A 12,968-nucleotide genomic window follows, 5' to 3' on the forward strand; every position below is an offset into this window, starting at 1 on the left:
AATATTTTTTTCAAAGTACATTAACATTCCAAAATGCATTCCATTTGATGTAAACCTGAGGAAGATCACGACTAGATTGAAAATGTTTGTTTTCGAACTTCTGTTTATCAAGTAAAACTCACTCAGCAAAACATAAATTAAAACACCACACCTTAAGTTGCTGAGAAATTTAATAAAAAATGCAACGTTTTCAGCCAAATCTGTTGGCCATCATCAGGTTAAACAAATTCGAATATAAACCAATTTGAATTTGTTTAACAGTTTATTATAACTGTAGAGTCTGTATCAGTGCTGATCACACCCACATATGATCCTTTACAACCTCTTGTCAGTCCAGACAATCACATCCCCATTGGCAATTACACACAAGTGACTAGAGTTATTTCAGAAGGGATTGATTTTTGGGAGCTAACATTGTCTTGCTGATTACACAAAGCTGGTAGAGCAGTGGAATAAGTGTTTGTGTAGAGGTAGATTATATTGAGAAGTGACCAATATCAGCAAAGTATTGTTGAAGATTACAGTAGAATTAATTTGATACTCTTCATATTAAATAATATAGTTTAATTTCCAGCTAAATACTACAATGTACAGGTATAATTCGAGTTACGTCATTCTCAATTATACGTCGTTTGTCAAAAAATATATGGAAAAATAAAAATCAAGTTTAAGTCATTTTATTCGACTTTACGTCCATCTGCCACAAATATTGGAGTCGTAATATCACTAGAAAAGTGGTATAGCGCACAAAGTCATATTAAAATATGTACATTTACAGTAAATGTTGGTAATATAATCAACATAAATCCTAGAGAACAAAACATGAAAACATCTGTGTTTCTATGTTGTCGTCTTATTTAGCGGTCTTTAAGTGCTCAATATTGGTGTTTTCCATGGTAGCTCCAATATCTACCGTTTGTCATCATTGTCAGCACCACTCAATATTGGTAAATTTAATATAAATTAGTTTATTTTCTACTGTCGCAAGATAATTTTAATAACTGTATTTGTTATTTAATCTTACAAAATTATCTTATTTTATAAAGTCTTAGAGCAAACCACATTCACAAATAAGGAGTCTGCGATGTACTGTGAACATTGCCAAATTGTAAACATGTACATTTACAAGTATGTACTGCATGTACATGAATTTGTAAATTTAGATTACTTTTTTTCTGTACTATATTACAAACTAAAATTTATTTTTGTGTAAGCTTAAAATAGATTCTTATTAACCACATATTATTAAAAATGCATTTATAAATAAAATACAGAACTGGGAACGGTTATTTGTGGTTTAGCTTAGTGACGAGTATATTCAGAGACAAGTAAATTTGACTTACATCGTTTTTCAACTTAAGTCACCTCTCCTGGAATCAATTACCGATGTAAGGCAAGGTATACCTGTAATTGAAATTGTTCTATACATAATGAAATTAGTTTTTCTAACTAATTTTCTTATCTTTTAACCTGTTTAGTAGTAGTTAGTAGGATTATTAATTTTCTTTTAATCAGTTTTATTATATATATAGGGTCATTCAAAATGAAGTCAATAAGTATAAACATTTCTTATAATTTGAGTTTATAATTAAATAAATGAAAAGAGGTAGCAAATCAAATTTTTACAATTGCATTGAGATTCAGATTTGAGAATATACTAGATTGTTGATTGGGGAATTTCAAGTTCCATACTCATTTTGTTTGTTTATTTCCATGGACTTCTGATGTAGATTTCCTGCCAGTGCAGTAATTAGTCAGATACAATGGGTTTATAGGCATGACTCAGAAGGAATAGGGATCCTGATGTGGGGTATCAGAAAAAATGATTAATAGAAATTGAATCTCTTTAACCAGCAATTTGTAATCCAGTAACTCCCACAGTCTGGCATGTTTTGAATCTGCCACCACCAGTAGATCTGTTGTGTTTGTTTATTTGATTCAAAGAAAACTAATTAAGGAAAGTCAATGTACTAGTAATAAGCTATATTGCAACAGTCATTGAAGAATGTTGCTAAAACACTGTTAACTCATTCCAACAGAAAATCTATTTTACTGCACATTCTCTCCCTCCATGTACTGTACATACATCTGATGACTTGCATACTTTGAAGGCACTGCTGATTCTGAGATACTGCTGTTCATGAAGACCTTGCTGACTTCTGATGTAATCTGAGCTATAGATACTACAAGTATTATTTCAGGTTTTGGACTTTGTTATATAAAATAATAAAAACCTTGTTTAGTGCATTAATGATTGTATTATTTCCTGTTTTAAGTTTGGTTCTAAGTTTGATAACACTGCAATATGCATATAGTTATATAGGTGATTATTCTTAAGGGTCTTAAAGGTCAATTTTTGTAGTCTGGCATTTTCTATAATCTGGCAATGACCATGTTTCAGAAAAGGTTGCTGGATTAAGGAAGTTCAACCTTTTATATTTTTTTGCTGGCATCACTAAAGATATCTTTTAATCTCCTAAACATTTCTCGATTGGAAGGAGTCATTTTCTTAACTTGGGGGCTTGAGTTTCTTTCATTTCCCGACGATTATTTATGGTCATATTTTTTTCAGAGCAGAAAGCTGTCAGTCTGCTTCTGCTCTGAAGAAAAACATGACCATAAATGATCATCAGGAAATGAAAGAAGAAATTCAAGCTTCTGAGTTGAAGGAAGTTTAACCTGTATTATATTTTTATTTTCAAATTTTAAATTTTGTCTCTGTAGTGAATGATTTCTTCATAATATTTTTTGTTAACCCCTATTTTCTGAGTAGGCAAAATGGTCTACTAAAACCATATGTTTGAAGAGCGTTACAGAGGTCAAACCTGTCTTTGCTTACTATGAGAGAATCTATTCTACTCAAAATAGAACATTTATTACAATACCACTTTGTTTTTTATACTTTTTAACATGAATAATAAAATCATGATTGGAAATAGAGTTAACTTATTTCTTGGGGATTGTGAAGGTAATTTACAGTTTTATTTAACAAATTCTGGTAAAATTTTTGTTATTTTCTTTGTTCACTTTATCATATGAAAATTAATGTTATGTCAATGGCAAAATTTGCATCAATTTGAGAATTCACCTTATTATTGTTCATTTTAGGCAAGTGCAATGTAGTAATGGTGATATATCAACTTTAATAAATAAATAAATTTATTTGATAATGATTGATGTCAAAAGCTTGCTTATTTTTAAGTAATGTTACTGAAAGAAATTTTTAATTTAGGAACATGCAGTCACTATGCCTACAACTTGGGTTATGGCCTGTGCTTATGCTCCATCAGGAAACATGGTAGCATGTGGGTAAGTAATTTAATGTATTGTTGGTTTCAAAAAGTAAAGTTTGATATTTCCTACAGCTAAAATGTTTAAAAATGCATTTATTGATATGTATTATTTATTTATTTTGTCAATTATTTTTATAGTGGTTTAGACAATAAAGTAACTGTATATCCTCTAAGTTTTGAAGAAGATGTTTCAAGTAAGAAAAAAGCAGTTGGTACCCATACAAGTTATATGTCTTGCTGTCTGTTTCCTAATTCTGATCAGCAGGTAAATTATGAATTTAACATTTACTAACATGCATATAGTTTTATTTAATATTCATAATTAATGAAAGTTAACTATAAAACATCAGCACTATAATTTAAAGTACTAATACTGGAACAACTAACATCAAAACCATACCTTTTATACTTTTCTAGCTTGGGTTTATTTAAGGTAAACAAGCATATGTTTTTGGTTTATTTATAAACCTGCTTCAGGTTTATTACTAGCATTTGAAAAATGCATTGTTGTTTTCTCTTCATACAAAGCTGCCTCTTGTTTCTAGAGAGTTGTCGAAGAACAGGTCTTAAAATGACTCGCTTTTTTCATAACACCTCTCTTTTTTAGCCTTTTCAAAGTCAAACTCTATTTTTTCACTACCCATGTGGAATTTTTTTTTTTTTTTGGAAATGTGCTTAGGAGCAAAATAGCAATCAGCATGCCTCCATACACCTTATCATGAGACCGTGCGCCCACTGCCGTCTACACATGTATATAGGCTAATATAACAAGGAGCTTCCCAAGGCTTGCTACTCTGCACCTGCTGTAGGAATTTGCACATTGGTTCTCCTTGCTTGTATCCTTGTGAAATACTGATCTCTGTGGCACTTTGATACAATCACATTGCACTGAGGCATAAGTACACCTACGGTTTGGCGATAAGAGTGATTTTTATACGGCATTATTTTTAGCATTTGTATTTATTTAAGCGCAGTGGACAAAAGAAAGAAATAGATTTTATTTAATACTAACAGTAGAAACTCATATTTTAGCAACGGAAAATCGTATAGAATCTAATACTATCTGAAGTAAGTTGCTAAGCAAAGTTTCCCTTTCCAACAGTCGTTCCTACTATTCTTTAGCTTAAACGATGATATCACTCATTCTTAACTACCGTAGAAAATAGAAAAACCGAAAATAATAATTGTTGATCATTAATAAATTTGATTTCTACTGTTATTATTAAACAAAATGTTTTAGGACACTCATTTTAAATCTTGTATCTTTCTAGCATTCTGTAAAATTAAAGATCGAGCGAGCCTTGTACCAGAAAGTTCAAGATTTTAAACTAGTATCCTAAATATTAATAACTTCTGTAGACACAATCTTTAGACAAAGACAAAAGTTTGGTTTTAAATTGGTGCTTATATATTTGGTATGCACCATGGTTTTCTTCTTTCTAACAGTGTCCTTCATTTTGCATTTTGATAGAAACTATAACCTAAAGTAAACCATAAGCAAGGCAAAGTGCTTGCCTAGGGAGGGCTGGCTTCTTAAAACTGACTCAAATAGTTTTGTGGTGTCATCTTGGGGACATAGGTTGTCTGACTCAAGCTTTTCTGCACATTGTGTGCTTCCAACATCAGTGTATCTAGTAAAAGTTTTCATGCATTCCTCCAACATTTAAGCTACAAGAAACATATAAATAAATGCAATGAAGTGTTTGGTCCCAACCAGTTAAAAACTGTCACGCGTGTGCTCATTCAAATATAAATTGCACACTCCCAGTCAATCTGGCACCAAATTAAAAAATTAATTTGTAAATACAGTAGAGCGTCGATTTTCCGAATCAATTGGGGACTGGGGTTGTCCGGATAACTGATATTTTGGATAACTGATTTACGTACGAAAAAATAGTTTAACGTATCCGATGTCGAAATTTTTATCCATTGCGTGTCGCTTCGCGTTGAATTTTCGTCGATGTGAAGCCTAACGAAGACTATTGTATAATTAAAAATTATTTTTTTTTATTTTGTACAAACAAAATGAATATATTGAAAAATATAAAAAAAATAAAAAATTATACTTCAGATGTTAATTTAGTATCAAAAATGTAAAATATTTGAGNGTGCTTCCAACATCAGTGTATCTAGTAAAAGTTTTCATGCATTCCTCCAACATTTAAGCTACAAGAAACATATAAATAAATGCAATGAAGTGTTTGGTCCCAACCAGTTAAAAACTGTCACGCGTGTGCTCATTCAAATATAAATTGCAAATCCCAGCACCAAATTAAAAAATTAATTTGTAAATATTTAACGTCGAAAAACTGCTATTTTCACTTTAATCTAGCTTTTTGATGTGTTTCTAGTCAAACTCAGTAAAAAATATTTTTATTTTAATTATAATTTATTGAAAATTTTAATTTTTTAATATTAGAAGGTAATTAGCATAAATTACAAGGTGTCATCTTAGTTCCTGTTCAAGTTTATTAGCGAGATTGCAGCCAAAGTTTTCTTCTCTAAAACATGAATGTCGAATGTCAAACACTGCTATCTTGTAAGTGATGTTCACGTTTTAGAGATGAAAACTTCAGCCACAACCTTGCTATTGTCTTAGACAGATGCCAATGTTTGTTTTTACTTCTACTGGAGTTTAGGCTTTTATTTCAACCTTGACTGCTTTGGTTGCACAAAGTGGGGAGATGGGCATCACATGATCATATACCTGACTTTTTACAACACAAATTTCCTCACCTTGAAAGGTTTATTTTTTTCTTTATTTTAAGTAATATTTTATTTGTGAACAGGAAGTTGTTGTGATCTTCCATTCTAAATGATGCATTAGGCATGTGAAATAATAATTTTATACTTTAGTCCAAGGGGGAGGAGACTCGTGGATTTGGGATAAGACTTCGGCTGATATTTGAGATCAAGAACGAAATTTTAATCGAAATAAAACCAAGTTTAATGAAACCAAATTATAATGAAACACAAGGATGCTATCATACATAAAGAAGTTCTAAAGTTCCTATCTGGACACGAGAGAGAGAGACAGAGAGAGTTTACATCAATAAAACACACTACCTTGATTGACAAAGATGGTTTCGGTGCATCAAGTGGAAATAATATTGGTCTGTCACTAATCTTCTTCTGTCTGGGTAAAGTGAGGTGATGTTAGGTGGTCGTCGGCTTGACGAGGATGTGGAGGATGTCTTTGGGATGGAGCACAAAGGAAAGGATTAACTTATCAATGGCCAGAAACTGCCTCAAATAATGGGAAATTGTCCTTTTAATGCATAAGTTTCTTCCAATAGAAATTTGAGGNAAAAAACAGATTTGTATTTATGTTTTCTGTAATTTGACTTGTAAATGCAAAAAACTAAACTTATCAAATATCAACTCACTAAATAATTTCAACATTTATTTATTGATGTCAGATTTGTTAAATTTCACAGGATTTTATTATTTTTCAACTTCAGGGTAGTAAAGCTTTTTCCCACAAAAGTAATAGACTCTGCTGCTCCCCCACTGTGAACTGCAACAAACTGCTAATCATTTTATTACTTTTTTCATTAACTCCTTTCTCTGTCAGTTGTGGGTTGAATGACTAACAAATTGTTTTCTTGCACTTAGGAATGTTTTCTTTTAGATTTGGTAACTACTATTGCCAATAATGAATTCTTTAATTTTATTTTTAATCATTTAAAAAATAAAATTACCAAATAAATGTTTAGGTCACAATTACTAAATGGTATTGCTACTTAATGAACATAAATTTTAATTGTTGCAAAATTATGAAAGTATTAAATTTCTTATCATGTATGGAAAACTGGGGTTACAATAGGGTTATCTCTCACCCGTATTTGGTGTTATATCCGAGAGATCTGCCCACAATGGCACTGGATGGGATTATAGTAATATTTTATTTGTGAACAGGAAGTTGTTGTGATCTTCCATTCTAAATGATGCATTAGGCATGTGAAATAATAATTTTATACTTTAGTCCAAGGGGGAGGAGACTCGTGGATTTGGGATAAGACTTCGGCTGATATTTGAGATCAAGAACGAAATTTTAATCGAAATAAAACCAAGTTTAATGAAACCAAATTATAATGAAACACAAGGATGCTATCATACATAAAGAAATTCTAAAGTTCCTATCTGGACACGAGAGAGAGAGACAGAGAGAGTTTACATCAATAAAACACACTACCTTGATTGACAAAGATGGTTTCGGTGCATCAAGTGGAAATAATATTGGTCTGTCACTAATCTTCTTCTGTCTGGGTAAAGTGAGGTGATGTTAGGTGGTCGTCGGCTTGACGAGGATGTGGAGGATGTCTTTGGGATGGAGCACAAAGGAAAGGATTAACTTATCAATGGCCAGAAACTGCCTCAAATAATGGGAAATTGTCCTTTTAATGCATAAGTTTCTTCCAATAGAAATTTGAGGTTTGTACCAGCTGATGGATGTACTAATGAGCTAGACGTCCAGATGTTTGTCAAAATTAGAGATAAGCTCTTGCGAAGGAAAGTTCAGTTTCCCTTTTTGACATAAAAGTGACAAATGTTTATTATAATTAATTAATAAGTTAATTAATAATTAATTAATTAATAATAAACTGTATTTGTTGATGCAGAAAATTTGTGAAAATAATGTACATGTTATTACTTTAACAAAATTATTATTTGGAAGGGAAGAGTTCTTATAATAATTCACGAGCAAAAAATAGTTTGGATTAAGGTCCAGATTAGAGCCGTTTTTTTAGATTTAATAAAACCTTCATTTTATTAATCAGTTTTATAACTCTGTTTGAATTCTCACACATGCAACTTATCGGGAAATAGTGGGGGCAATAACACCGAAGTGAAGAAATCACATTGTCAGAACAGCTGCAATGACTTATTTGAAATGAATTGGGATTGATCTGTCATTGAAACCGGGAGAAAAAGATAGAATGTGTAGCATTGTGGTAAAGGTTAAATATTCTACATTGTTATTTTATTAAATTGTTGCACATAACAATTGCGAGAGTACAGTGCTCTCATGCTGCGAGAGAATTTGGTGCAAGTGGTGGTAAGGTATTAGTTTTGGTAAAATTTCTCTGAAAAATAGGTCATAAATTTGAAAACTACTGTTGGAATTGCTTCAGAACATATCAGTTGAGGAATACTAGAAAGCCCACAGTTCAACTGCTATTTATTTTTAAGAAATCCAGTAAAAAAAAGCGATGTATTTGCTGGATACATATGCATCTAAATGCAAGTTAATAAACAAAAATTCTTTATTTTATATATTAGTTGCCTTACATTTTTATATTCATAAAATTAAAAAAATGCAAAAATTATATGGGACATGGTGTCATGAAACTACAAAATGATTAAAAATATCAATGGAAAAAATTAAATTATTTCTGGGTCAAATTTGAATTCTTTAGAAGTTATTCGCTTTAAAATAACATGATTATAAGCACTTATTTGACCTGAAGAATTCTGCTAGGATGCCAAAATTTCCAACTGTTGCTAAAGTAGTCAGTGTTGTTGACTCTCAGTCATGGCAGTGCAGATGTTGAAAGAGGGTTCTCCATTTCTAGATGGGCTCTGACAGAAGACAGAGCTTCTATGTCAGAATGAATGATGAATTGATTGTTGATAGTAAAAGATGTACTCTGTTTATAGAACAATAATGCCTTTTTGGTGCCATTGACGAAGAAGTTACTTGGGTTGGCCCACAATGCATATGCTACTTACAAGGCCTTTTTGGACAAGTAAAGTAAACTGAAAGAAAAAGAAAAGCAGAAAAAAGAACAAGAAGGGAGAGAAAAGAAAAAGAGGATAAAATAAAAGCACTTGAACAGGAGAGAAAGAAAATTGATACTTTTGAAGCCGAGCTGAAGAAAAAAAAAAGAAGAAATTCAAAGGAAAACGAGGTCTAGAATGTTCGAAGAAGCCACTAATAGACTATGAAAAGCTGTTGAGAAAACAATGTTGAAGAGAAATGTCTTGCCTAAGGGTTATTGGAAGGTACAAAGAAAATTCAGTGTGATGAAGAGGAGAAAACAAGAGAAATGCAGAAACTTTAGCATAACTTAAACAAAAGAAAATCTTTAATTACAAATTTTTTTTTAACAAGAGATCAAAAAAATGTACCTTGAAATAAATGACATTTGAAATTTGGCATGTTATATCAAAACACATTCTGGTAGTTATGTTACTCTTCCATTTCTTTTGCTGTATAATGGTGGGTACTCCATATGGGGCACATGTGGGCCCGTTCTGGCTTAATGCAGTCTTACTGGTTACTTTCCTGGAGTATAAATTCAGCCTAACTACTACATTAAATATGAAAATACCTAATGTATTTTCATATTTAATTTTTTCAGTCCACTTACTAATCAATCTAATATATGCAATGTTATTGATACAAAATGTTTGTGTATGTTTGTTTTGTTTTAATAACAACTTCACTTCACTTTAACACTATTAGCTTTTTTTCTGTGTGGACACTCTTTTCTCACTTATTTCCACTTAAGCCCTGACCTCCATGCATTGGAAAGTGAATCAGTGTCTTTATATTGAGTTGTTCGGAAAGTAAGTTCATTTTTTTTTCTGTGGAAAAAACACAATATTTTCATAATAAATAAATATTTTATTGAATTAAATATTGAACATTTTGGTCAAATACTTGTTGTCATCATTTCTGGTAGTAGCATGATTTCACATTCATAAAAGTTTTGATCATTGCTTACAAAAAACTGATCCAAGTGATTTTTGACATTGTCATTTCAAGTAAATGTCTTACATTTAAAAAAAAATTTGTATAGACAGGAACAAGTAATAATCTGAGTGTGCTCAATCTGGTTAATATGATTGGTGTGATAGCATGTCCCATCTAAGTTATAAGGTTTCTGACCAGTTACCAAACTTCTGTGAAATTTGACATTATCGTGTTAAAACACTACACCTGTTTTTTGATTAATTCTGGCTGCCATTTCTGTTTGATGATATTACTCAATTAGCAAATATTTTGTCCAATGGCAATAATTATAATTAAATAAATATCTGAAGACAATGTCCTCCCAAAAAAGGAACCACCATTTATTAATTTCACATTCTGGACTATACAATCTTGGCGACTGACCTTTCGTTGTAGGCTGCTGGCCTCCAAAAAGTCCTTTTAAAATCACAAAAATATAAATTTTTTTTAAAAAAAGGAATTAATGGCATATGAACGTCTTCTAGTTACCATCATACCTTGTTGGGGTTGTTTCCGCCTTTTATCTACTTGGAAAATGAGCGCTGGTAAATGTAGATTAAAAAACTGCCCCCTGGTGATGATGCTTTTCAGACTTCTTTGTAAATTTTTCGTCCGATGATAATAATTATAATTAAATAAATATCTGAAGACAATGTCCTCCCAAAAAAGGAAAATAATAAATTATGAATAATAATAAATAATAATAAATGGTTGTTCACTGAAAATAATAAATGGTGGTTTCTTTTTTGGGAGGACATTGTCTTCAGATATTTATTTAATTATAATTATTATCATCGGACGAAAAATTTACAAAGAAGTCTGAAAAGCATCATCACCAGGGGGCAGTTTTTTAATCTACATTTACCAGCGCTCATTTTCCAAGTAGATAAAAGGCCGAAACAACCCCAACAAGGTATGATGGTAGCTAGAAGACATCCATATGCCACTAATTCCTTTTTTAAAAAAAAAAAATTGTATTTTTTACTGGATGTATTTCTGTGATTTTAAAAGGACTTTTTGGCGGCCAGCAGCCTACAATGAAAGGTCAGTCACCAAGATTGTATAGTCCAGAATGTGAAAATAATAAATGGTGGTTTCTTTTTTGGGAGGACATTGTCTTCAGATATTTATTTAATTACTCAATTTGTTTATTCAATAGCAGTACACTTTCAAATCAATTGTTAAATTGTCTGGTAAAGCTCCAAAAAAAAATTTCCTTAAAATCCCACTAAAGAGAGCATCTCTCTTTAAGAACATGTGGAACCCATATATTGAGCTTTGAAACGAAAACAATTTGTTTCAAGTAATCATAAACAGTTCAGTTTTACAAATTTAATCTTTTGGTGATTTCACGTGTTGTTATTCGGCAGTTTGCTTCAATCAGTACCTTTGTTTTGTTTTCATTGGCTTCAACTGCCATCCAGAACATGGTGCATCTTCAATATTGAAATTGCCAGAACAAAATTTTGTAAACCAGTTTTGGCACTGTCGTTCTGTCAATACAGCTTCTCCATACACGTCACACAATTTTTTTCTCGCTTGAACAGCATTCTTACCTTTTGGTAATAAAAGAGCAAAATATGCCGAAAATGCTGCTTTCGATCTTCCATATTTGATGGGACACAAAAAATAAACAATTGCATGAAATCAAACAAAATTTTTTACAAATAAGCTTTAAAATGCTAGCTGTCAAAATATGTAATGATAATACGGTTTAGAATGAAAATGGTAGGAAAAATACGACTAATCCCTCTAGTGGTAAAAAAACAAACTTACTTTCTGAACAACCTAATAATTAATGCATTTATTTTTTAATGTTACTTTGTAGATCTCCAGTGTTTTGAGTGTTCTTAAATGCTGCTCATCCAAGATTGATTTTATAATCAGCTTGATTTAGTATTGCAGACACCCCGTGCTCCATTTTGAACTGTGCCAAAGTAATAGTTTGTTTATTACTCTCAATATCAGATTTGTGTTCCTTGAGTCTGCATTGTAGCAATCTATTTGTGAAGCCTATATACACAAGTTGATGTTTCAATCTTTCATCTGTTACTGAGATGAAGTGTATGTCCAGTGCATTGTTATGGTCTAAATCATCCTTACTGTTACATAGCAACTTGTATACTGTGGGGTTTCTCCAGATACAAGTTGCTAATGTTTAGACAAAGACAAATAACAGTTATTTGAAATTATGTGTAAATATTTATGCTTTATATTAGCTAATGTACAATATAAAAGGAGGTGAACAATCATATTTTGTCTTTCATCAGAAAAGAAACAAGATCTTATACATTAAGTACTTATATGGTCTTGAAGTCAAAAATGAAATATACTTAATTTTATTTGCAACATTACACATGTAACTTCATAGAACAAATTATAACAAAATAAGTAATTTTTATACAAACTTCTAGACTAATTACCAGTACATGTAAATATCACTGCTAAACCTTTAATTCCCAGTAAGATACGATACACAAATGAACGTTTTTGATCTTAATCAAAATCTGCCTCAGGTTCGTGGATCACTTGAGTTCTAAATATGGAATGCTACAATTCAAACATTTTGAATACAAACTGTTTTAACCAGTATGGAATTAAGAACAAAAATTTGAAATAATATACAGGGTTCCTACGCACCTGGAAAGTCAGGGATTTTCATTAGTGTTTGGAAAAAGTCAGGGAAAGTCAGGGAATTTGTCGAAAATTGTCAAAAAGTCAGGGAATTTGTCAAAAATTGTCAAAAAGTCAGGGAATTTGTCTCCTTAACTGCATTGTTGATCTCGTTTGCTGAATATGGATGACCAATCACAGCCATCTGCAGGCGGCAAGAAGTAATGCTGCAATCTTTAAAACCCGAGATAACTCGGGCAAGTTCCATAGCGTTACATAAAACTCGGGCATTTGGGCCCTCCGAAAAAATTTTTGTTTTTTTT

At 31.5% G+C, this 12,968-nt stretch overlaps 1 protein-coding gene across 1 annotated transcript in view; it reads left to right on the forward strand.

Annotated features, from left to right (window-relative positions):
- The first annotated feature begins 3,208 nt into the window (after window positions 1-3,208).
- The window catches only part of LOC111628387 (guanine nucleotide-binding protein subunit beta-5-like), a 40,049-nt gene continuing 30,289 nt past the window's right edge, over window positions 3,209-12,968 (forward strand). Inside the window, exons 1-2 of the mRNA XM_023372162.1 lie at window positions 3,209-3,309; window positions 3,432-3,558. Of these exons, the coding sequence (XP_023227930.1) occupies window positions 3,248-3,309; window positions 3,432-3,558 (189 nt within the window). The 5' untranslated portion in view covers window positions 3,209-3,247. The remainder of the gene's footprint in view (window positions 3,310-3,431; window positions 3,559-12,968) is intronic.

The sequence above is a fragment of the Centruroides sculpturatus genome, unplaced genomic scaffold, assembly GCF_000671375.1.
Source record: "Centruroides sculpturatus isolate CEXI.00-Female unplaced genomic scaffold, Cexi_2.0 scaffold483, whole genome shotgun sequence".
Lineage (NCBI taxonomy): Eukaryota > Metazoa > Arthropoda > Arachnida > Scorpiones > Buthidae > Centruroides > Centruroides sculpturatus.